This window comes from Schistocerca gregaria, chromosome 4, assembly GCF_023897955.1.
Source record: "Schistocerca gregaria isolate iqSchGreg1 chromosome 4, iqSchGreg1.2, whole genome shotgun sequence".
Classification (NCBI taxonomy): Eukaryota; Metazoa; Arthropoda; class Insecta; order Orthoptera; family Acrididae; genus Schistocerca; species Schistocerca gregaria.
In genome coordinates, this window is record NC_064923.1 from 596065232 (window position 1) to 596091769 (window position 26538).

A 26538-nucleotide genomic window follows, 5' to 3' on the forward strand; every position below is an offset into this window, starting at 1 on the left:
TGAACCGTATTTCCTGCGGATGGCCTGATGTACATTACTACAACGTCTCAAATGGAATGAACGGGTCGAGGCAGTGCGGTAGCGTGGACTTCCAGTTCACTGGACCTCAATCGGTTGGAGTTCTGGATGTGAGCCCATGTAAAAGCATTGGTTCAGGCCCAGCCCACCGACAATGCGCCGACGTTACAGCAGTGTGTGACCAACGCTTGTTACGCAGCCTGAATGGAGCCAAGGGAATTTGGAAGAGTACGTGACTCACTGCGAAGAAGGCCTGAAGAATGTGTCATGGTGTCTACTTCCACGTAACAGAGAGATCTATATGAATGGACATATTGAGCCATATCTCGAAAGCTGATGGTTTGCGGAGGCATCATTATCGATGGTTTACTTCTAGTATGGAAAAATAGTACGTCTTGAAGGAATATGTGGCACTTTTTTCTTTGTACAGACTTCAGATATGGTACTATGTGTAACGCTGAGTGTCAATTCAGGCGAATGAAGTGGAAGCTCCAAGAATTCATATTTAAGATCGCTCGTTTGTTCCACTGCCACAGAACCTTTATTCGTAGGAATCTTACATCTTCCTTTGTTTTCTCTCCATGACCACGCCACTTATTGTGTACTTGCCGAAGGTAACCTGCGTAGATACGCCAGTTATTGTTTCACCGTTTCCAACGTTAATCCATATGGGCAATCCTTTTTGTTTACCAGAGAACACTGGTCGTACCGGTTTCCAGTAGGCGAGAATGAATTCGTACTTTTTGTGGGCTTTATGCAGGGTGTATACGTGGACAAGGAAAAAAAAATCCGGATTTCCCGGTTAAAAATACACTCTCTCCCGGGTGAAAACATATTTTTTCCCTGTTAACTGACAGTATATTTTCTCTCGGAACTGTATAAGTACTTTGATTATGGTTTTATACATGGGAGTAGAATTTCCCGGCGCTTTATTATATTAAACACAGGGAATAAAAAACGCGTTTTGGAAAGAACTTTGATGTGCAGCAACATGTACGCTGCATATTTTCTTATTACGAATGTAAATTCCACCACACACCGCATGTTACTTTCGGAAGCATCTGAAATCGAGATTGCGATGCGCCTTTTTTGTAAGTCAGTCATAGCTCATGTCACGTGATCTTGCCAGCAGATGACAGCGAGTATTCAGAGCTTAGAACACGTGATGCAGTCAGTCAATAGCAACATCACTGTTAAGTAGCGCGAACGCACAAACAAAAAAAGTTAATTTTTAAATTAATATACATTGTGTTGCTACACGAAACGCAAAACCTTCACATATACTCGTAATATTGGTCTGTATGATTAATACGCTGCAAGAGAAGCTAAGCTTTCACATACAATGTTGGTCTTTTATGCGCGCTTTACAATTAAAGATATATCACACAAATATGATCGTAAAAATTTTAATAACCGCTTAAATGTCTGATCTTCTGGTCTCGAAACTCATATAAATGGCTCGTCATCAAAGAGTTGATTTTTAAATGAGAGTCAAACGCTGTGTGATTTTAGAAATTTATCGTACATTATCGCACACAGCTCCTTTGTAACTGCCAGAATGGTACTTTGATGGTAACGCTTTTCAAACCACCATTCGGAATACTTTCCTGTGACCTGCCGGAAATAGGTTCGTTTCAGCAGCTGCCAGAGAGCGCCAGATGACAGGCGTCACCGCGCTTGCACAGCTACGATGTCGTAGGATGCCCGTATGTTCGTACGTGTAAACCATTAAAAGATAGTACATTATATCATAGAAGAAACAAGAAATCCGAGGATACTCCAAGAGCATCGGAATTTCGAGACCCATAATAAAATGTCCATCTTCTGTTTCAAGGTACTCCTCCACAATGGCAGCTCGGTGGGGCCGTGCGTTATCATCCATCAGGAGGAAGATGGGACCCACTGCACCCCTGAGAAGGCGGACATACCGGTGCAAAATGACGTCCCAATACACCTGACCTGTTACAGTTCCTCTGTCAAACACATGCAGCGGTGTATGTGCACCAACCATAATCCCACCCCACACCATCAAACCACGACCTCCATATAGGTCCCTTGCAACGACATTAAGAAGTTGGTATCTGGTTCACGCCAGATGAAAACCCGGCAAGAATCACTGTTCAGACTATACCTATACTCGTCCGTGAACGTAACCTGCGACCACTGTTCCAATGACCATGTACTGTGTTCTTGATACCAGGCTTTACGGGCTCTCCTGTGACCAGGAGTCAGTGGAATGCAACTTGCACATCTCCGGCCAAATAAACCACGTCTGTTCAGTCGTCTGTAGACTGTGTGTCTGAAGACAACTGTTCCAGTGGCTGCGGTAAGGTCCTCGAACAAGGCTACCTGCAGTACTCCGTGGCCGTCTGCGGACACTGATGCTGAGATATCGGTCTTCTTGTGGCGTTGTACACTGTGGACGTCCCGTACTGTATCGCCTGTACACGTTTCCTATCTGCTGGAATCGTTGCCATAATCTTGAGATCACACTTTGTGGCACACGGTCCGTGCTACGACCTCCTGTGTTTGACCAGCCTCCTGTCGCCCTAGTATTTTACCCCCTCATAACGTCATCAATGTGTGTTCTCTGAGCCATTTTCCACACACACTCACCATTAGCACGTCTGAAAACGTCTGCACACTTACTCGCTGCACCGAACTCCGACATGCACCAACACACCTCTGCGTATGTGGACTGCTGCCAGCGCCACCGTGCGACGACCGCAGGTTAAATGCGCCGCAAGGTCATACCCCGAGGTGATTTAAACCCGCAAACCGTCCACCAGAGGGTTGTTTCACAATGTATCAGCATTATCCGTAATTTATGAGCGTGAGTGTAGCTGCTTGTATAGGAGCCTGAGGATGGTACCAATGAGGCAACGAAACTGGTAGTCAAATAAAATAATTCATAAAATAACGGCTCTCAGTATTTATTATCTTCAAGTTAAAGCCGAACACCTGACAATGCAGCTTCTGGGAGGGGTGGAATCGTAAGACCTTGCGAAGGGCCGCAAAAGATAAATGAAGATGGACTGCTTGTATTTTATAATATATATTTGTATATTTCATATCACCTCTAGTGTAGCCTCAGTTGCCCACTGATATGACAGTGTCACGAATAGACGCACTTAAGTTTTACCAGCGCAGACAATACGTGGTGTGAGACGCTGAGAAGTTCGCGGAGCACGCCTTAATGCCGTTTTAATTGCGGCGTCCCCCAGCGAGGGGCCAGCCTGCGCCTGCCGGCTTCCTCCTGGGACGTTGACACCCCGTCCCGTGGCTGTAATTACTGCTGCCGGGCGGCGCACCTCTGAGCCAAAGCCGGCGCCAGCGCCGGCCGGGATTACGCGCCGCCGACTGCTCTGAACGCGGGGGCGATATCCACACAGGGGGAACAACCACACAGACAAAGGAGGGACACAGGGCCCCACAAGGGGACCGCCAGGGTACACAGGCACCAATACTAGCTACCCCGAGTTTCATTTGCATCTCTCCAACAAGGCGAAAGACGGCAACTAATTTAACATGAATTAATCCATGACACTGGTCGTTCAGCTACTTGGATAAGTAGGTAAAGATTTTTTTTTTAAATTACCGCTGCCAGTCAAAAACTTTGTCAACTACTGTATTTCTTATTTATTTAGCAGCAAGTTTCGAGGTAAACTTCATCTTCAGGCTAAATGGCATTACAAAAACAACTTTAAAGTAAGACCATACTGATGTTACATAGTCTTTTCGTAAATGCTGGGATCATCCTCTGGAAGAAGAGGAAACTTAAGTTAGGGGCGATGTCACTTTGGATGCTAGACTGATGTTTGCACGAAAATGTTTTGTAACTGTCACTCACTATTTTACTTTTGGCGTGGCAGTCTCGTAGTGATCGCTGGGGTCCCTCCATTTACGTGCCTCTGCTGGTCATTGTCCACAAATTGTCACTAACATAGCAGTCGCTTGGAATGTATTTTCGTCAACCTGTAATACGACAACAAGATGTACAGAAGACATATAAACATTTGACGCCACATAGATCGACAAATCGAAACCAACCGTATTCCGACCGCCACCTTGTCCACTGCACTTCAAAACTGTTTGTGATCGTGTTTCCAAGTTACTGCTATGTTAGTGACGATTTGTGAGCACTGACAAGGAGAGGCACGGAAATGGAGGGACCCTAGCGATCACTACGAGACTGCCACGCCAAAAGAAAAATAGTGAGTGACAGTTACAGAACGTTTTCGTGCAAACATCAGTCCAGCATCCAAAGCGACATCACCCCTTACGAAGTTCTCTCTTCTTCCACAGGATGACCCCAGCATTTACAAAAAGACTATGTAACATCAGTATGGACTTATTTTAAAGTTCGTTTTGCAATGCCATTTAGCCTGAAGATGAGGTTCACCTAGAAACATGTCGCTAGATAAATAACTAAGACAATAGTTGACAAAGTTTGTGACTGGTAGCGGTAATTTAAAAAAAATCCTTTACATATTTTTTGAGACAGTGACGGTCGAAAAATAGTCAAAATGGATAAGGACAAAATTACTTTTACCACTATTTCTTCTTCTTCTATTGTTTATCCTTTCTAGTACTGGCTGCACTTCTTAGCATTTGGCTTTTTCTCGGGGGGGGGGGGGGGGGGGGGTGGCAGTGTATAAAGCATTTGTTAGATTAGCACAGAAAATGACCTCATATCAAGCTTAACTCTCAAGCATTTGCAAATTGTAGTAGCTGTGTTGGGAAAGTGCCACATCTCCAAGCGCTAATAGGAAGCACTGATGCTCAAATCCTTATATATAAACTATAGCATGAAAGCTGGCTAAAGCCGCAGATAAGTTCAGGCGAAATTCAATTCGAAGGATTTAATGGTCTTCAAAAAGGACAGGCTAAATACAATTGGCGGTGGCGTGTTTGTTGCTGTTAGAAGTAGTTTCTCTTGTAGCGAAATTGAAGAACATAGTTCCTGTGAGTTAGTGTGGGTAGGGGTCATTCTTGGTAACTAGAATGCAATAATAATTGCATCCTTTTAGCGACCCCAGACTCAGATGGCACAGTTTCTAAACGATTGAACGAAAATTGAGTATAATGTCAAACACATACCCGACTCACACAATTATAATGGGAAGGCGAACCGTAGACTGCAATTTATTGCAAGTTACCGAGGTAAGTTGTTCCGATTGAAAAACTCAGCGAAGGAGAGAGAGAGATACGAATATGAAGTAAACACGTCATGAATTGAAACGTGTAAGTAGGCTGTTTAGGTTTTTATATTGGTAACGCCACGTAGGGCTCTGTATGAAAATCACTGGCTGTGCTGTGTGCAGTCTGTGGCTGATTAGCATTGTTATAATATTCGCTATTTTAGTGTTGGGCAGTTGGATGTGAACAGCGCGTAGCGTTGGGGAGAGAGATGGAGTTTTGAGAGCGGATGATCTGGACGTGTGCCCATCAGAGACAGTAAATTTACAAGACTGGATGTCATGAACTGATATACATATATATTATGACTTTTGAACACTATTGAGGTAAATAGATTCTCTATTAAAATCTTTCGTTTGCTAACTATGCCTATCAGTAGTCAGTGCCTTCAGTAGTTTTAATCTTTTATTTAGCTGGCAGTAGTGGCGCTCGCTGTATTGCAGCAGTTCGAGTAACGAAGAGTTATGTGAGGTAAGTGGCCGTGTGGTTCTAGGCGCTACAGTCTGGAGCCGAGCGACCGCTACGGTCGCAGGTTCGAATCCTGCCTCGGGCATGGATGTGTGTGATGTCCTTAGGTTAGTTGGGTTTAATTAGTTCTAAGTTCTAGGCGACTGATGACCTCATAAGTTAAGTTGCATAGTGCTCAGAGCCATTTGAACCATTTGAGGTAAGTGATTCATGAAAGGTACAGGTTACTGTTAGGGCCATTCTTTTTTAGGGATTACTGAAAGTCAGATTGCGTTGTGCTAAAAATATTGTGTGTCAGTTTATTGATGATCTAAATAAGTAAAGAGAGATATGTCTGTGCACGTTCAGTTTAGCTCAGCTGTTTGAAAATCAAATAACGTAAGGGGTTTATCAGCACAGTAATTCATTAAATTTTCTAAGGGGACGTTTCAAACGCCACAGCGCACTGACGGCAGTCATCGTAAACAGGCTAGTGGTGCTCGGAACATCTGAACGACAGCACGTAAGCCGCTGGTTCATATAAGTAAGTATATTTTCTTATTTGGTGTTTCTAATCTATCTCACGAATTTTAACGAGTAGCCTTTAGTGTTTCAGTGTTTTATTGTAAGAACATATCTACTGTTTTGGTACGCAATACGTAAATTACCTATGTTTTGTAACGTCACCAATGCCTTTCTTTTTATATCCACACGTGTGATTGGGGATAGGTGTTTCATTTTCCGGGGCCTCGGAACAACTTGCCCAAATTCATTTGTACCGCCAATGAAATATGACTATCATTATTTTTTTTCTATTGTAGTATGAGGACGTATGCCCCAAAAACAACACGAGGTTCTGAGTCACCGGAGTTGATGCAAAAAGCAGCAGGTGAATGATGGTAGGAAAATAAAAACTGTTGCCAAAGAATTAGATTAGTATTTACTGAAGAACAGAAAGATAAGTTAGCAGAATATCTGTTGCAATATGCTCCAATTTTGTTTGTCTTCTGCCAGAAGAAGTAAAAAAGTTAGCGTACGAATGTGCACTGAAATTCAATGCTCTCAGTATTCCACCACAGTGGCACGAAAATAAAGAAGCTGGTCCACACTGGCTGACTGATTTTTAAAAAACACTTCCTCACCTGTCAATAAGAATACCGGAGACAACGAGTGCCAGCAGAGCGACAAAATTTTAACAAACAGAATTTTACCGAATTTTTTTTACAAAGCTGAGCTCTGTGTTGGATAAATATAAATTTCCACCTTCAAGAATATATAATTTAGTTGAAACAGGCGTTACCACAGTGCTAAAGCCGAGGAAAATTATTGGCAAGAAAGGAATGAAGCAAGTTGGAGCCATAGTATCTGCTGAACGACGTACATTGGTTACAGTGGAGCAGGCAGTAAATGCATTTGGTTATGCAGTTCCTCCCATGTTTATTTTCCCAAGGCTTAAATACAAGAATTTGTTTATAAAAGACGGATCACCGGAATCTATCGGCGCAGAAAACAATTCAGGATGGATGACAGCTACACACCGCCTACAGGCATTGGATGTTGGAGTAAATGCACCTTCCAAGAATTATTGTGCAGAGGCTCAGGACAATTGGTCTCGCAGTAATCCTGACAAGACAATGTCGATGTACGAGGTCCCAGAAATTGTTAGATACGAGCTACCTCGTGCAGTGACTACCATAAACGTAATGAGCGCTTTCAGAAAACCTGGCAATTGGTCTTATGACCCCAACTTTTTTACAGGAAACGATTAAGCTCCATCGTATGTTACAGATCGTCCTTTAGCTTTAGTAAATGAATCAGATGTGGCTGTAGGAATTTCACATGACTTCATCACCAATATGTCGGAAGCAGTATCAGACTGTTACTAGCATAGACGCTAACGCATCTGAAATTTAAACAGTAGTATAGATACAAGACAAATCGTTGATCGTCAGGGCCATCAGGGGTTGTTAATCTGCTTGCATCGTCTGGTGTCATAGAACATCAACTCGGAGATCAAGTCCCTTTCTCTCCAGAAGCAGTACCGGTACGTCCATTTCTGAAGGCACCGCCAAGGATTGGAACAAACAAGAGAAGTCTTATCCATTATTTTAACAGATACTCCAATAAAACGAATCTTAGCAGAAGAGCAAAGCAAGAAAAGGAAGTGATCATCAACGACGAAAATGAGAGAAAAAAATAAAGGAAAAGGGAAAGATAAAACAGCATAAAGAAATGGAAAACGAAAAGGCCAAGGGAAGAGGAAGTCTGTTGAACGACACTTTTGACAAACGAGTAGTGAAAGGTCAGAGAGTGAAGAGGACTGTTTAGTGTATTACTGTCTAGTGTTCCGTCACAGTTACTCTAATTCATGTTCTGGGAAGAATGGGTTCAGTGTCAAGAATTAAGAACTGGGTCCACTCCACATGTAGGCAGAATCAAGCCTTATTAAACCTACCCATGGCCGAATTGTGATTGTAAATTATCTTCCGATGATTTATTAATTGTAAGTAAAGCCAATATGATTGAAGACTGAATTATCAAGCCTGATTAGTTACAAGTTATTTGATAAGCTGTTGCTTACTAAAGGGTTAATAATTGTTTAAGCACAAATTATAGTTACTTGTTACATTACATATGTTTACCTGATGATTCGTACGTCATTGTTGATTATTACTTAAATAAACAGACATGGTTTAATCATTTGTTGTTTTTTATTTCACAAATAATAGCTTTAACAAATATGGTAACAACTCACACCGGCTTGTTAACCATTTGCCTCACGTTGGGGGTAAGTTGTTATTTCACAACTTTAGATATTAAAACATTATTACTAAATAAATCTCACAACAAATGACCCAAATAGCTGTCTTAATATCAAAGTTACATATATAAGTTAATTTTGACTGCATCGCATGAATACTAAAATAAAGTGTTCTTAACGAATTTTGAGGTCAACTAAAAATCGGAACTTGTAGCCGCGCTCTCCCCTATGCTTGTCCGTCCTCTTTTGGCGTATTGCTGCGCGGTGTGGGATCCTTACCAGATAGGATTAACGGACTACACCGAGAAAGTTCAAAGCCTAACAGCACGTTTTGTGTTATCTAAAAATAGGGAGAGAGTGTAACGGACATGACACAGGATTTGTGGTGTACTCCATTAAAAGAAAGGTGTTTCTCATTGCGGTGGGATCTTCTCACGAAATTTCTATCACTAGCTTTGTCCTCCGAGCTACATAGGGAGATACGATCATCATAAAAAAAAGGGAAAACAGAACTCGCACGGCAAGGTATAGGTGTTCGCACGGTGTTCGAGGGTGGAATAACAGAGAATTATTGTGAAGTTGGCTCGATAAGCCCTCTGCCAGGCACTTAGATGTGATTGCCAGACTATCCATGTAGATGCAGATCTGCGTTTTATAAACGCTAACGCCAGATTATATTACCTAGAAGTAGAATGAATTCTAACTGGTCAAAATTCACGAATCAAAGTTGGGTTCAAATGTAATCGTAAAATTATAGTGTAGTGACTTTACAGAATAACCCTTATGCACTATGGTCGTCAGTTACAACTAGACCTACTTGGTAACGGCAATAAGGCCTGCCACATAAAATATTTAAAAATGTGTTACATTGTTGCAGATATTTCTGGAGCATTCATTTTTATTATGTCTTACACTGAACGTTTTATTGTTCTTCTTCCAGTACTGAAACACTGGCGTGTGTGACTCGTACCGAATAGCTGCTATGGAATGAATTTTGACGCGGCAGTCGTGAATGCTCATTACAGAGACGGCCATCTTCATATGCGGTTCTTATATGTAGGAAGGAACAAGGAAGGAATATTAAATTTATTAGGCTGTTGTAATAAACGCAATGAGTAGAAGAAATTAATCAAAGTTTTGTGATGGCGTCCTCATACTCAGTAGAGCATTTATATAAACAAGTACACTTACCGTTATTAATCAAGTGATCATCCCCTCACACAGACAAGGCAACAATGTCATAACTTTGGGGGTCGCTGAGAGTGGCAGCAATTTGAGAGAGACGGCAATCCACACGAAGTGTTCCGAATGTCGCCGACTTCTAATAATCAGTACTTCGTGGCCGTTGGCCAACGAATCGCTACCTTACTGTAGTTAGTCTATCGCAGGCTCATAAAACTCTGAATTATACAGGTTACCAATGAATTATAAGATCGGTATGTATGTGGCCCGAGCTGCCGCCCTCATTGTCAATACTGGCTCTCGAGCAAAAAGGTTTGATGACTACTGGTGTAGGAAGTATCTATTGCACCTCACGCCGTGCTCAAATGGTCGAAAAGAAGACCACAGCACATAATAGTATGAGACAAATCAATACTGAATGGTACGGAACCCATGGAACCGTTATGCAATCACGTAAAATTTCGTTGCTGCGTACTGAACATCTTTCGCGTCATACAACTGAAACGATTTCGCTATTGTTTTAAAATGAAACCTACTTTCTTTTAACACTAGCTGTAAACTGCGTGGAACAGTTCTTGCGCGAAAGCTCTTCTAACTATTGAATTATTTGCATTATTACATTTCGGAATGGAAAGAATCACCCTCAAAATCTTGCACCTTCCATGATAACTGTGAAAAAAAGACAGATTTTAAAATTAATATTACTTCAAAGAGTTTTCTATTCGATTATGGATAGCGCCATATCAGAGCAACGCTAGCTTTGTCTAATGTGGACGTATCAGAGAATAAAATTTGCAGTTATACAGATACCTTTAGGGTGAGAGCGTCATGTCTTGTGCCAGTGACAACAAAGGCCGCTTCTTTACCTGCAACAAAAATAACAAATCTTAATTAACACTGAAGATATAAAATGTAGACTGGCAATGGCAAGGAAAGGGTTTCTGAAGAAGAGAAATTTCTTAACATCGAGTCTAGATTTAAGTGTCAGGAAGTCGTTTCTGGAAGTAATTGTATGGAGTGTAGCCATGTATGGTAGTGAAACATGGAAGATAAATAGTTTAGACAAGAACAGAATAGAAGCTTTCGAAATGTGGTGCTACAGAAGAATGTTTAAGATTAGATGGGTAGATCACATAACTAATGAGGAGGTATTGAATAGAATTGGGGAGAAGAGGAGTTTGTGGCACAACTTGACAAGAAGAATGGACCGGTTGGTAGGACATGTTCTGAGGCATCAAGGGATCACAAATTTAGCATTGGAGGGCAGCGTGGAGGGTAAAAATCGTAGAGGGAGACCAAGAGATGAATACACTAAGCAGATTCAGAAGGATGTAGGTTGCAGTAGGTGCTGGGAGATGAATACCGACAGCTCAAATTGTCTAGTTTCATTACTGGAACTTTGAATTGTTCAGCCTTTAGCTAGCTCGACTCTGTTTTTGCAAAATTGAGCCCTCTTGTATGTAAACGCAAAGGTTGCATATCCCTCACTCTTAATTACAACCCTGTAAGTGGGCTGTTTAGGTTTTTATGTTGGTAGCGCCACGTAGAGCTCTGTATGAAAATCACTGGCTGTGCTGTGTGCAGTCTGTGGCTGGTTGGACTCATTGTTGGAATATTCGCTATTGTAGTGTTGGGCAGTTGGATGGGAACAGCGCGTAGCGTTGTGCTGTTGGAGGTGAGCCTCCAGCAGTGGCGGATGTGGAGAGAGAGAGATGCCAGAGTTTTGAGAGGTTGCTATAAGCGGACGATCTGGACGCGTGTCCGCCAGAAAAAGGGAATTTGTAAAGATGGATGTCGCGCTCGCTGCATCGCAGTAGTTCGAATAATGAAGATTTTTGTGAGGTAAGTGATTCATGAAAGGTATAGGTTATTGTTAGTCTGGGCCTTTCTTTTGTAGGGATTATTTAAAGTTTGATTGTGTGTCAGTTTAATTATGAACAGAATAAGTAAAGAGAGATATGTCTGAGTACGTTCAGTTTTGCTCAGCTGTCTGAAAATCAAACAACATATAAGTTTACCAGCACAGTCATTCATAATTTTTCAAAGGGGATGTTACATAACCCTTTAACTTTCATTTCTCATTAGTAACGAAGAAGAAAACGGAACTGTTGTTCACCATATCTCACTCTAAAACAAGTGTAAAGTACCTGACATTTTTAGAAAGCTTATTCACTACGTAATTTAATTGCTTCAATGATGTATGTAATTTCTTGTGTGCAATATTTTTCTTCAGTATAGCACATTTACGTAAAATTTTTCAGTAATGCTTCACTTCTATTAAACATACATATTATACATTAAAAATGGACACAAACAGTCTCGACCGCAAAAGCAATTATTTTGTGGTAATCAGTTTCGGTCAGGTTTTAACCCTCCTCAGACCCTTATAGCATGATGGTAGGCGTGGCGGTGAATGGAGCGGCTGTTGTAACTGACGTTGACGTTCGTGGAGTTGCAACACCCGCTCCATTCACCGCCACGCCAATCATCACGTTATGAGGGTCTGGGGATGGTCAAAATCTGACAGAAATCAGTTACCAAAAATAGAGGGTTTTGTCATCGAAACCCATTAGAAAAGGGCACAAAGTACTTTTCGCGAGGTCGCTTTTCTCCACGAGAAAATTTTCTCAAAAATTATTTATAATAGCATAAAAGTTTCTAAATCTCTGTAGAAAAAACTGCAAAAAAGTAGTTTCACGGAAGGGGACGGCGCAGCTTTGATAGTTCTGTAAGGTGCGCAGCATCACCTTGACACGGCTCTGTCGCTTTCACTGCAGAATCCTTTAACGTCGCGTTGGCTGCGTGAATCCACGGCAGCTATGGCATGCATAGCAGAAGGCATGTACCCACATCCAACAATTTCAGTCGCCGTTTTTTGTGCGCCGTGAACGACAGTTGCTTGGAATAATGCAGCGTGTTATCAAAATACTGCAGCTCCACACCGCATGACAACATTATCTCAATAGTGCTTTCGAAAACTAGAAGTGGAGGCGGGTAACTGCTTGCCCTAAAGGCGCAGTGGTTTAAAATACTAACCTGCCCGCTGTCGCGGGTTCTTTCAATAGGAGTTTTATCTCCAATAACTCATCAACTTTATAGATATTTGTCATTCGGAAAAAAAAGGAAGCTGGTCGTCATACCAAAACTGATAAATTATAAAATCTGGTTTTTGGCTGGTTTTATGTTTGTTTCGCTGACTTTAACGGAGTGTGATCTTTGGCCTAGGCTTCATTAGTTCGAAGACGTTATCTTTGTAGATTAGCGAATTAGCTTCTGGCCGGCCGCTGTGACGGAGCGGTTCTAGGCGCTTCAGTCCGGAACCGCGACCGCTACGGTCGCAGATTCGAATCCTGCCTCGGGCATGGATGTGTGTGATGTCCTTAGATTAGTTAGGTTTAAGTAATTCTAAGTTCTAGGGTACTGATGACCTCAGATGTTAAGTCCCATAATACTCAGAGCCATTTGAACCATCTGAAAGTAGCCTCTGCTCGTTAATAGCATTTCCCTGAAGTTCATGTTTTCTACATTTTTTTCACAGTAACAAGCGAATTATTTCACAGTGATAAAACAACTTTCACAGAAGTACAAATCGCTATGATTACTTAAACATGTCCGTCTCTTACAATAGTCCAATTATGTTCATCCTTACCACCGACTCCCCAAATCGCGCTAATGGATCTCTTTCAAATAACTGTAAGGAAGAATGACAAAGATACTACAATTGTAACTAGTCAGTCTAGGCATTTACATAGCTGGAGATGAAAGTATTTAAATTTACTTTTCACGAGTTTTACGTAAATATTACAAAAGGTAGTGGTACCATTATTGTAAATAATACTATAAAATTAAATAGTTACTTTTTTAATTACGCATAAAATTGTTGAATTTATATCAAGTTAAAACAGGAGTTCCCAAAGCATATCGCTTACATAGAACTTTTTTTACACACTTGTTATTTTTTGTAATGAATTTGTCAGAAGCAGAATGTTCTGTGAAAACAACCTTTTACTCTTCAGGTGTCCCGTGGGCACGCAGAGTAGAATGATGCTGAATCTATTACCCCAGATTACATAACGTGATAGCTTACCCTCATGAACCTAAGAGGCTACTTCAAAAATCAGCTGTCGCTCACACCGGGAAACGTTATTTGGTAAGTTTCTGAATTCGTCAGGGGGCTCGCCTATTGCTTATGCTTGGAAGACCCAGGCATTTCAGTTGAATAAATTACTTTAATAGTTGCCGAATGATACAGTTTGATCTGGTAAAATTATATTTATTCAGACTGTGAGTAAAAATCACACACATAAACAGCGGGGTTATAAAACAGTTATAAAATGAATTTACATAATAAAATAAATAAATTACGTAATAAAATAGAACAATGATGAGAGAATGAATGGTTGTTAAGCTCGCCGCTGAGATGTTGCTCAACCACATAAAGGACACGAATTATGCCTTGAACCGCCATTGCAAAGCTTCAAAATTACACAAAATGGTATGAATTCGAACAGAGCATACAACAATTCGACGAACAAAGGAAGAATCAGAAAGAAGCACCATCAGGCGGGTTAGCTGCAATGAATTAATTCGAAAGCAAAACAAAAAATCCCCGTTGAACTAAAAATTAGATTGCTGAAAAACTTACACACCAGAAGTTAGGAAGAATAAAAAATAGGAACCAGAAATGAACTCCTCTTTGCTCATTGTATCGCGATTCCTGAAATCTGAAGTTTACGTCGCAAATGCGAAATCACCGAGATTGCCATTGAGGTGGTTGCCAAGAAGCCAGGGTGTGGCGAACAGCGGCCGCTGTTAACTGTTACTGGGCTGAGCCGATGTGATGAGGTTGTGGATCACGGATCTGATCATCCTCCAGATTACCCGCTGTGGATGTGCTGAAGGTCAAAGTGAAGCTTCGAACACTTGGAAGCGGGTCGAAATGAAGAAAAACCCGTAAGAGCGCAGAGTCCAGGCTGGCCTCATCAAGTAGAGGTTCGAGTCAGAATACTCACGACATCGACAGCGAACCCCCTATCTCAACTTCCTTCAAACCCCGGAAAGGCATGCCACACGATCTTTTCTAGCCAATCGCATAAGGGACCCTAAGTGCTCTTCCAACCAGGTATTTGGAAGTCCGTTCCCTAGCTCTCACCATAAAATTAAAACGTACCTGACAATGAGATACGAATATATGGAAACAGAAGGCGAATGTCGCCCAGTTGCCAAGTCCAGACTTGTTTGTCGGAAATTCTGGAAATTTTGTTGGGCTTCGCGCGCCTTACCGAAGGGAAGGTCAAAGTTTGAAAGTTCGCAGACACATGAGTGGCTACATATTTTGCTTGAGGAAACGTGTCTGGAGATCACACACAGCAGCATATTGGCAGTTGCGGAGCTGAGGACTCCATCCAAAGTTTGCCATCAAGGCAGTTCTCGCCCCCCCCCCCCCCCCCCCTTCCACCAGTGGTCTGCTACTGAGGACATCAGTTTTCCATTCTGTCACTCATTGTTCGCGGAAGCTTAGCCAGGAGGATAACCCCTGCAAAGCCTCGTCTGATTGATCAGCGGCCAACTAGCGTGACACCCTACCCTCTAAATGCCCGTCGGCTCTTTCAGAAAGTACGGGAGTTCCTACAGTTTTCGCATCTGCTAAAGACCATGCATTTAAGGGGGAAAACTAATACAAGGATGAAATGTTAGAGCTGTGGATTACCTGCACTGCTACACGCTATTCCCTAGCCACTGATGTAAAGAACACGCAAACTGAATTGAAAAGTAAATGACGCAAGAGTGTCTCGTACGCAATAGGATAACAGGTGAGGAGAAAGGCCTGAACAGGCGGCCGCTTCGCAAAGTGATCGATTACCAACCGTATCGAAGGGTGCCTAATACAGGGTGAACATTTATAAAAGCGACAATTTGCAGGGAGGGAATACTGACTGGAAATCGAGGAAAAAAGGTCCTATGAACATAGGTCCGGAAATGCATAGGTAGATAGCACTGACGAATGAAAGGTCTGACCGCGTGCCATGTGTTCCTTGTACGTTGCTGGCTATGTGATTTACACAGGATACTGTAAGCAGCAGAACTGTCCAGTATTCATGTCGGAAACAAGACGAGATGGTGTTTTGCACAGCCAAGCAGGTGGTAACGGTTGAGACACAGCACGGTCATGCCAAAACAAGTACCCCCACAGACACCAAACGCGTCACATAACATTTCAAAACCTTTTTCTTCGGCGTTTGTGTGATCAAGGGTCCTTTTGAGACAGGCGAACGTGCAGGGAGACGGAAGCCTGTACGTGCACCAGATTTGGAAGACCGGTTTCTACAGGATATTGACACGAACCACAGTACAAGCCCAGGCAACTGGTCCGAAAACGTGGTATAAGCCAAAGTACGATTGTGTGTATCCTGCATGACAACCGCTTTTATGCCCACCACCTGTAACGAGACCAGCGGATTTCCCTCTACAGGAAGGATTTTGTCGATGGTTTTTGCACCAGCCCATCACAGTTACGAGATTTCGTTATCAGTCTCTTTTACCAACGAAGCATAACTGGCATCATCAGTCTGATAATCGTCATCTGTAGGCTACAGATAATCCTCGGGGAATGGTTGAGGCGGCTCGTCACTATCGGTTCAGCATCAATGTGTGGTCAGGGATTGTTGATGACCACGTATTTGGAACGGTTGTTACTCCACAACGCCCTACCGGAGGAATGTACCTGGACTTCCTACGGAACTCCGCCTGGGCTGCTTGAGAATGTGCCTTCGGCAATACGACACTTTATGCGGACTCTGGATGACTGAGCAGCACTCCACTTGCATTACAGTACGCCGACACCTCAACATCAGCTCCAGACGTTGGTTACGCCGCCGATGTCCTGTAGCATGACCTACTAGATCACCAGAAATAAAGCCCCTAAATTTTTGTCTCTGAGGAGAAATGAAAAGCGTTGTGTACCTTGAACAAGCTCATGATATGTAGACCCTTCAACAGCGTGGTCACGATGCGTGTGACGCTATTCGAGGAGAGGCCGGAACGTGCGAAAGAGTGTGGCATCCCTGATGCTTAGGGCGTTTGTCTTTTCATCCACTTCCAATCGGGAATCCGTCTCTGCAGTCTGTCGGTTTCACTAATCTTTACCTCGGGTGTGCACTACGTTCGATTACATCAGAGCCCTGAGTTGGGGCAGGTTACGGGCTGCAGACAGCTGTGGACAGACAGCAGGCAGCGGGTAATGGCCGCGTAATGGCCGGTGGTGGGACGAAGCCGTGGGCGGTTGTCACTGGCGCGGCAGGTGGCGGACCGTTAGCTGCCTCTCGTTACGCCACGCATCTCGCCTCGCCTCGCCAGTCCTGCCTCAGGCACGGTGACCTCCGCAGCAACGCGCGGACGCCGCCCGTCCGTGCCTACAACACAGCTTCTGCTGAACTCGCCGCTCCTCTGACCTTAGGATCGTTTCACACTTTTGCGGCGTGTTCAATGGTGCAGTTGATTTTGCTACTTCGCTACAACATCGGCGAGCGGTTGCTGAGGAAAATACGTTATTTTGACGAAAGCTTCCGATTTTTACTTTCTGCAGAGTCAGGAGAGGAGAGAGACGTCAGGTGAAGGAAGCAAGCGAAAAAAGTTTGGGGTGTGGGATGTGTAATTTATTTTCCCCTAATGTCGTCACATACGCTGGCCCCATGCTTTGGTTGGAACGATCATCTGTGACAGTAAAAAATAATTCATGAATAGGTCTTCTGTAGCTGAAAATAGTAGAATAGTACAGGTTTTTGTTTCCAAATTGCAGTGAGCTCAGAAATCAATAAAGAGATTGATCGGTTTCAGCTACTTAGTAGTGAGACAATTCCGTCCCTACGCGGTTTTGACGACGATGAAGTAGTGAAATTCCAGCCGTTAGTGTTACAAATCGTTTCTGAAATTAAGAAATGCAGAAAACCCAGTAAATGTCAGTGTGGCGGCTTACCTTAGCACATCCCACGGACACCATTCAGCGCAGGGTAGCCACCATCACCACCCAACCCTACAGTTTACATAATTGATGGACACAATATCTGTGTTTATGCGGCGTCTTGATCTTCACAATACGAAGTCCTTCAGGCAGCCGTGCCTCGACGATATAAAATTTGTATACGTGTGCGGAAATCACGAAATGACGACCCTAAGATTCTAATGTTTCAAATTGCTCTAAGCACTATGGGACTGTACATCTGATGTCATCAGTCCCCTAGACTCAGAACTGCTTAAACCTAACTAACCTATGACATCACGCACATCCGTGACCATAAGTGTTGTGACTGAATGACATATGAAAGTTGTGATCGGTCCTGGAGGGGTGCTCGATACCCGAAGTTGTCCACTCGACCGCTAGCGTTAAGTGGGGAATCCGGGTCCGAGTGTTGGTTCGGCACAAATTTTCGTGTGTCGCAAACAGCCGATATCAATGTATAGTCGCAGAATCCGACACTCACGTTAGAAAGACTGCACAGGGACATTTTGCACTTTCCCCGATGTCTCATACCACTTCGAAACCTCATCACTTAATTCATTCTGTTTCTAAATTAAATATTTAACGATTTGCCTTAAACGCCGTTTTGCATTTGAGATTTGTGTGTATTGCAATATTCTGCATTAATACACATGTCTTTAGATTTGAAGTACCTTTGAAATACGTAATATCCTACAATGTAAGATACTTAAAACTATAGTATATGACTGTGCAAATCGATAATGACAAGTGGACAACAAAGTGGTGTGGTTGCTTTCGTTGTATGGAAGCTGAACAGGAGCAGACAAGCTAATACAGTAAACAGAATATTTATTTACAGGTAACTTTTATTTCTCCAAGCGTATGAAGACTCATTACAAGTAATGCAGCAAGAAACAGAATCCAGCTGTCAGAATGTCAACAAGCAAGAGGTAGCGACTATATGATGTCTACGCAGCATCGCATGCGAAAAGCCTCCAGGTGGGAATGGACTGTCCGCAGCTCGTGGTCGTGCGGTAGCGTTCTCGCTTCCCGCGCCCGGGTTCCCGCGTTCGATTCCCGGCGGGGTCAGCGATTTTCTCTGCCTCGTGATGGCTGGGGGTTGTGTGATGTCCTTAGGTTAGTCAGGTTTAAGTAGTTCTAAGCTCTAGGGGACTGATGACCATAGATGTTAAGTCCCATAGTGCTCAGAGCCATTTGAACCACTTGGGAATGGACTGTGTGGCTTCCGCAGGGGGGCGCCGGGTAGCCACAGCCGCTGGTGGTATGGCTCATCAGGGGCACACCATTGGGTCCACCAGATTCCATGCGACAACTATGCTGCACCACGAATAACAACAGGCGTGGATTTGGGTAATAGCGATAGTTAAGGGACCGAATGAGGATAGCATTAGCGGGCAATGTTGATATTTTACAAATGATTCTGCGAGGCAAGTTTACGACATCGCTCGCAGGCGAGAAGGCACGGCCCGGCAGGCACTATTTACAAGTGGAAGTAATCAGGACAGCACAGGGCGCTGACGTGCTGTCAAGAACCCACACGTTGCATTGACAGCAGCACATAGTGACTTATGTGTAGCAGCCGAAGCGGGCTGAGGAATGCATTCACATGTCCCCATCAGAGAAACTAATTCAGATACGTATGGAAAAAAAAACGGATAAATAAGGAGCCCACATGCTTAAAAGAGGCAGTCGTGTCGCCATCCTTCCCGCGTCTGAAACCGGAGAGAATGACAATTCTTTAAGTTGCAGGCCCACCACAACGGCATTCTGGTGATGGATATCGGCGGCCAACTGGCCTGCCGAAGCTACTTCCAAACTCCGCTCCACGGATGCGTCGTAGCTGTGGCGGGGCACGCTGCACCTTGGAGCTGCAGCGGCAGGGGGAGCGAAAAGGTTGCTAGCCTCCGGTCTCTAGGTGACATCGTCCGGCGCCTTGCAAGCTGCCCGCCGCCCCAGGCCTGGGAGCGCACTCGGGGCCTCCCGGGTGCAGAGCTGTCTGCATTCACTGAACGAGCTGCCCTGGGTCGACGGTCGGAGCACTGCAGCGACTGCGGTCGCCTGTTTCACTTCGGCGCTCTACATGCTGCCCACGAGTCACGCTTGAGGGAGCAGTTAGCCGTGTTCCGGCTACAGATGCAGCTAACGCACGCGGCTGTCACTTAGCCGTGGCGTGAAGAGGGGTGCTAGTCTACAATACTGGGCGACCGGCTGCCGATGCCGCAGACTGCGGCATTGGCGATAACACACGCATATACGGTGTACGGCGCCATCGCAGAGTTCATCAGAAGGTGTCCTGTACATATCTTCGATGTAATAGTCAATGTCACACTTGCCTGTGTGTGTCTGCACGCTTGGGCGTCGGTCACCCGTCTCTCCCAAATCATAGATCTCGGTCGCTCTGTCATATGATCCCTGAGCTGGAAAGGGGGAGGGGGGGGGAGGCTACCGCCCCATTCCTGACAACTTTGTTGACGTGAAAAGAGCCTGCCCAGCAGCTGTGCATCCGGCGCCGTTTACACGACAGCTGAACAAATGTCAAACGACTCTTAGTCCCGGTTTACGTTTTCCTTTTAGAGGACAGCGAGAGTCTGCGGACTTGCCCAGACCGCCCTAACTCGCTATCCAAACCCTGGTTCTGCGTGTTGCATGGAACCGAAGGCGAGTCTATATCCACACGAGAAAGCGCATCCTATTACAACACGAATAACTGCGTTACAAGCCGATGCGTTCACCAACCCAATTTGAGCCATAACGCTGACATTACGCAGTAATGACCCTCTGAAAGTACAGCATTTAAACTCCGTGCGCACCGGTTGTTTGTCACTCGCTCCGCCTAATGCATGTGTGCGAATTACTGTACAGTGGAGGGACAAGTGGATCCCTCCTATTCATGCGATGTTGAAGCCGAGAAACGAGGAGGGGAGATGCGGACACTCCTTCCCGACGTGCTTTGAAACTTTGTTCGGGAACAGTAACGTTATCCTAACCGAACACTGATAAGTAATATGACTACGTAATATGTTGACCTTCACGCACAGGTACGTTCAATAGTATTTTAACAATATTCTCGTACTGATATTCTGAAGCTGTGCATATACGTCTCAAAATCAAAATTAATAAATCTAAGAAAGAGAAGAACTGTGAAACGAAATTAATGATTTTCTAACAACACATGTCTTGCAAATGTGCTTCACTTGAAAATGGTCAGGTTTAAAAATCGAAGAAAAATAACGCTTAACAGTGATGTTAAAACAGCGCGATGATATTTCTTTGATGACACAATAATTCATTTTATTCATTTGGAGCCGGCCGGAGTGGCCGAACGGTTCTAGGGGCTACAGTCTGGAACCGCGAGACCGCTACGGTCGCAGGTTCGAATCCTGCCTCGGGCATGGATGTGTGGGATGTCCTTAGGTTGGTTAGATTTAAGTAGTTCTAAATTCTAGGGGACTGATGACCTCAGAAGTTAAGTCACATAGTACTCAGAGCCATTTGAACCAGCCATTCATTTGGACTGCATTTGTGAGTCGCAACATAAACAAGGTTTGAAGCACAGAGATGTCTGCCACCAGGTACAGGACACAAGCGCACCTTCTGATACTATGAAGAAATCATGTCACCAATGTCAGAGCAGTATTTCATAAACCTCTTACCCACTCCACGGTAGTACGGTACCTCGCACTGAGGCAGTACGTGGCTGCAGTGGGACGGAGCGAATTACAAACAATTGCTGCGCGGGAAAGTTTTAAAAGCTGTAACTTCAGAAGGCCGTAACTGCATACTATTCAGAATTATGACCCAAATTTTCGCGCGAGGTCGATTTCTGGGACTGATATCTTACAAGTGACCTTTTTATCCTTAAAATATAAGATCGAGTTGGTAATCTTTCCTTGTTAGAACCCTTCAAAATCACAGACAACGTAATAGTTGGACATTAGCCAAGCGCGGAATTGCGGAAGGAATACTTTTCTTTGTATGTGTATCTTATACAGACTTAGAAGCCCCTATAATGAAAGGTTTATCTGGTGAATGGTACTGACTTTGGGAAGCTTCTCGGATGACGAGAAGACAATACACTGCAAGAATTCAACCATTCGTTTCTTGAAGATGGTATTTAAACTTAAAACTTACGACGACATGCAACATCAATCATGAGAACGCTAAATGGTTACAGTTGTTGGTCTGCACGTCTCTACACAATCGAACTGTTATGTCGATCACCACCTTAGACGTGGCAGATCTGCTCGGCTCAGCACGTTGACCTCAACTAGAGCACTGATAAACTGAAACTTCCTCCACCCACATGAGTCACGAATCTTGAGCGGCAACCAAAAATCTGTGTCCACGTCGTAAGATACGAGGCGAATTGGGAAAGTAAGGTCCAATTAGGCGTGAAATCGGAACCACTGTGAAAATCGGATAGAACTTGTACAGATGTGTTGAGCAGTGTCTTTGGTGTCCCTGTCGATCGCTTCAGGTCGCTCTTTTCAGTTCAGAGCGGAAAATGATCATGCAGAAGTGCCTGAAACAACAGTGTCTCCCGCCAAGTATATGGATCTGGTGAGAGATTTCGCCTGAAGCTATGCAGCTCACGTAGCATAAACATCATGTGTTTCTTTCTTGAAGACGATTTTCAGCCGCATTCTGCAGGGGCAATGAAGACGTTCCTGCAACATTTTCTATGGGCAGTGATCATCCACAGTACAGCCCCGCATTGGCTTCCTCCATTGTTCATCTCTGTTCGCATGAACCGCTAACTACGAAGCCTACATTTTGGCACAAACAACGAAAAGCAGATCAGCGTAAAGGACTGGTGGAAAGCACAGGCTGCTGCTTTCTGTGGCGAGGGTACTGAAACATTGTACAACGCCACAACAAATGCCTAAGTCGGAGCGGCGACTATTTCGAGAGGTAGCTGGGCGTGTTCAACTGTTTCGAACAATTTTTTTTTTATTTTCATTGTGGTTTTCATTTCGCGACTGATCGGACCTTATTTTCCAAACAGCCCTCGTACTTTCAAGAAACGCATGTTCATGTCAGAATTCTAAGACACGAGGACACTGAATCACAGAAACATCAATACTTGATTGACTCCATAAAGGCACAGCAGCAACTGCTACCAGAAAAACATACCGGCTGTAGTCAATTATGATCACCAATTTTTGACACCATGAGCATAAAAATAGGGAAGTTTACATGTTTGCTTCATTTAGAAAGGTAATAACACTATGTAACTAAGAAATCTATCGAAACTTCACTGTTAATATAACAAGTGTATGTGTGTGTGGTGTCTGTTCTCTCTGGCATGTCCGGAAGAATGTAATGACATTAGCCGCATTTGGGCATTGACGTCCATCAATGGTAGCAGGTGTTTATTTGTGCAGGACCGGAATCCGAAGATGGATCTCCCGCTTTACGCGAGCTGTCGCTTTAAACGCGTCACTCATCCGAGCATGCATCCCTTCGCACCCAAATTCCCAGCCTGTTACTGAGGTAGCGAAACCTTCACATGAATCCCTTTTCGCAGTCCCTGCTTCCGGTAACCAACGATCCTTTGTTTCTTGTGGATGCACACAATGCACGATGTCACGCGAATTGCGAGTAAAGCGTTCATGGGTAGGTGTGGCTACATCAGTAGAGAGTAACAGGTTTGAAATTTGAGTAGGAAGGGTGGCAGAGGCAGCTAAGACGACCGCTCTCTAAAAGCAGGAAATATGGGTTAGATTCCCAGCCTGGCAGAAGCTTTCATAAGTTACCACTGATACATTCCAATAATACTTGATTATTAAAACCTTTGAACGAATAATTAACTGTAAGTACACTGACTGAAGAAATTTAAGACCAAGGAGGAGTTGTGCGACGTAACCGAAAGTTAGTAGGCGTGTTTCTACATCAGAAAGATGATGTCCATTCAAATTTCGCGCCAGTCGCGAAAGAGTGACGTTAGTAAGGTCACTATGAAGCTGCAAATCAGGTTTGCTTTACAAGCACGCAGTAACGTTCCTGAGCGTTAGTTACCTTTGAGATGGGACGTGGTAAAATGGAAATGAGCGTCTGGCGTCACTGGCTGGGAGGCCGCTTGCGGGGAAGGTCCGGCCGCCTTGGTGCAGGTCTTATTACATTCGGCGCCGCATTGGGCGGCCTTGACCCTGAGAGGAGAAAATCACTAACCTAGCCGGGAATCGAACAAGGGAGCGTAAGATGGCAATCCGTCACGCTGACCACTCAGCTATCGGGGCGGACATGGGACGTGGTGAGTTGATATTAGTGACGGCCGACTTTATTAACTCCTCACTGTGTTTGAACGAGATCATGTAGTGCAGCCACAAGAAGCTGGATGTTCTTTCTGTGATACTCCGTGAAGACTTGGCAAGAATGTGGTCACTGTACATGACTGCTGGCAGCGATGGTCGCAAGAATGTACAGTCGTAAGAAGATCGGGCACCAGACGGCCACGGGACCCTGTCGAGAGGGAAGTCGATTGTGTTCGACGAATGGCTTTTGCGCGTCGTACTGCATCCGTTGCAGCTATCTGAGCAACAGTTGGCACCACAGTGACAGGAACTGCATCCGTAGCAGCAATCTGAGCAGCAGTTGGCACCACAGTGACAGGAACTGCATCCGTAGCAGCAATCTGAGCAGCAGTTGGCACCACAGTGACAGGAACTGCATCTGTAGCAGCAATCTGAGCAAGAGTTGACAAGACAGTGGCAGGAACTGCGTCCGTAGCAGCAATCTGAGCAACAGTTGACAAGACAGTGACAGGAACTGCATCCGTAGCAGCAATCTGAGCAACAGTTAGCACCACAGCGACAGGAACTGCATCTGTAGCAGCAATCTGACCAGCAGTTGGCACCACAGTGACAGGAACTGCATCCGTAGCAGCAATCTGAGCAGCAGTTGGCATCACAGTGACAGGAACTGCATCTGTAGCAGCAATCTGAGCAAGAGTTGACAAGACAGTGGCAGGAACTGCATCTGTAGCAGCAATCTGAACAGCAGTTGGGACCACAATGACAGGAACTGCATCTGTAGCAGCAATCTGAGCAACAGTTGGCACCTCAGCGACAGGAACTGCATCTGTAGCAGCAATCTGACCAACAGTTGGCACCACAGCGACAGGAACTGCATCTGTAGCAGCAATCTGACCAGCAGTTGGCACCACAGTGACAGGAACTGCATCCGTAGCAGCAATCTGAGCAGCAGTTGGCACCACAGTGACAGGAACTGCATCTGTAGCAGCAATCTGAGCAAGAGTTGACAAGACAGTGACAGGAACTGCATCCGTAGCAGCAATCTGAACAGCAGTTGGGACCACAATGACAGGAACTGCATCTGTAGCAGCAATCTGAGCAACAGTTGGCACCACAGCGACAGGAACTGCATCTGTAGCAGCAATATGAACAACAGTTGGCACCACAGTGACAGGAACTGCATCCGTAGCAGCAATCTGAGCAGCAGTTGGCACCACAGTGACAGGAACTGCGTCCGTAGCAGCAATCTGAGCAACAGTTGGCACCACAGCGACAGGAACTGCATCTGTAGCAGCAATCTGACCAGCAGTTGGCACCACAGTGACAGGAACTGCATCCGTAGCAGCAATCTGAGCAGCCGTTGGCACCACAGTGACAGGAACTGCATCTGTAGCAGCAATCTGAGCAAGAGTTGACAAGACAGTGACAGGAACTGCATCCGTAGCAGCAATCTGAACAGCAGTTGGGACCACAATGACAGGAACTGCATCTGTAGCAGCAATCTGAGCAACAGTTGGCACCACAGCGACAGGAACTGCATCTGTAGCAACAATCTGAACAACAGTTGGCACCACAGTGACAGGAACTGCATCCATAGCAGCAATCTGAGCAACAGTTGACAAGATGGTGACAGGAACTGCATCTGTAGCAGCAATCTGAGCAACCTTTGGGACCACAGCGACAGGAACTGCATGCATAGCATCAATCTGAGCAGCAGTTGGCACCAGTGACAGGAAGAATTACTACAAATTGGTTACTTCATGGACAGCTACGAGCCAGACGCTCTGTAGCACGGATTAACCGGCTCCAAACTACCGCCAACTACGACTTTGGTGTAAAGCAAGAGGTCACTGGGAGGCAGGGTGAACGTCTGATATTTCTGATTAAAGCTGGTTCTGCCTCGGTGCCAGTGATGGCCATGTGTTGGTTAGAATGGAGGAAGTAGAGGGCCTACAACCACCCTGTTTGCATGCTAGACACACTGCCTCTTCACCTGTTGTGGTCTGTTACGGAAGGGGGTGCGATTTCGTATGACAGCAAGGGCACTCTCGTAGTTATCCCACACATTTATACAGCATTCCAGTGATTCGATCCACTGTGCTGCCGTTGTTCGATTACCAGGTCTGTCTCCAATCGAGCACATATGTGGCATCATCGGACAAGTCCAGCTTCTTCCTCATACAGCACTGACCGTTCCTGTATTGACTGACCATTTGAAACAGGCATGGAACTCCGTCCCACAAACTGACATCCTGCATCTGTACAACAGAATGCATGCACGCTTGCATTCAACAACGGTTATTAATGTAGCATCATTTCACATTTGCTCACATGGTTCAAATGGCTCTGAGCACCATGGGACTTAACACCTGAGGTCATCAGTCCCCTAGAACTTAGAACAACTTAAACCTAACTCACCTAAGGACATCACACACATCCATGCCCGAGGCAGGATTCGAACCTGCGACCGTAGGGGTCGCGCGGCTCCAGACTGTAGCGCCTAGAACCGCTCTGCCACAACGGCCGGCTTCACAAGCAATTGGCTTATTTGGAGCTTATAACAACCTGCACTCTTACAATAGTAATCATTTAAATATATTACCTAGGTTTAATGTATTCCCGAAACTTCATTACTCATCATTAATTATTGTTTGGGGTGGCGATCTTTTTCGTCAGAG

General features: G+C 44.6%; 2 protein-coding genes across 2 annotated transcripts in view; both read right to left on the reverse strand.

The window, feature by feature from the left end:
- Positions 1-26538, reverse strand: part of LOC126266778 (hexosaminidase D-like) — a 903571-nt gene that overhangs the window by 441921 nt on the left and 435112 nt on the right. The gene's annotated exons all lie outside the window — the stretch shown is intronic.
- LOC126267826 (calphotin-like) lies at positions 10420-25557 on the reverse strand. Its single transcript, XM_049973130.1, has 2 exons — positions 24157-25557; positions 10420-10473 (listed from the first exon to the last, which is right to left on the reverse strand). Exons 1-2 carry the CDS (start codon positions 25555-25557, stop codon positions 10420-10422), a joined length of 1455 nt encoding a protein of 484 aa, XP_049829087.1.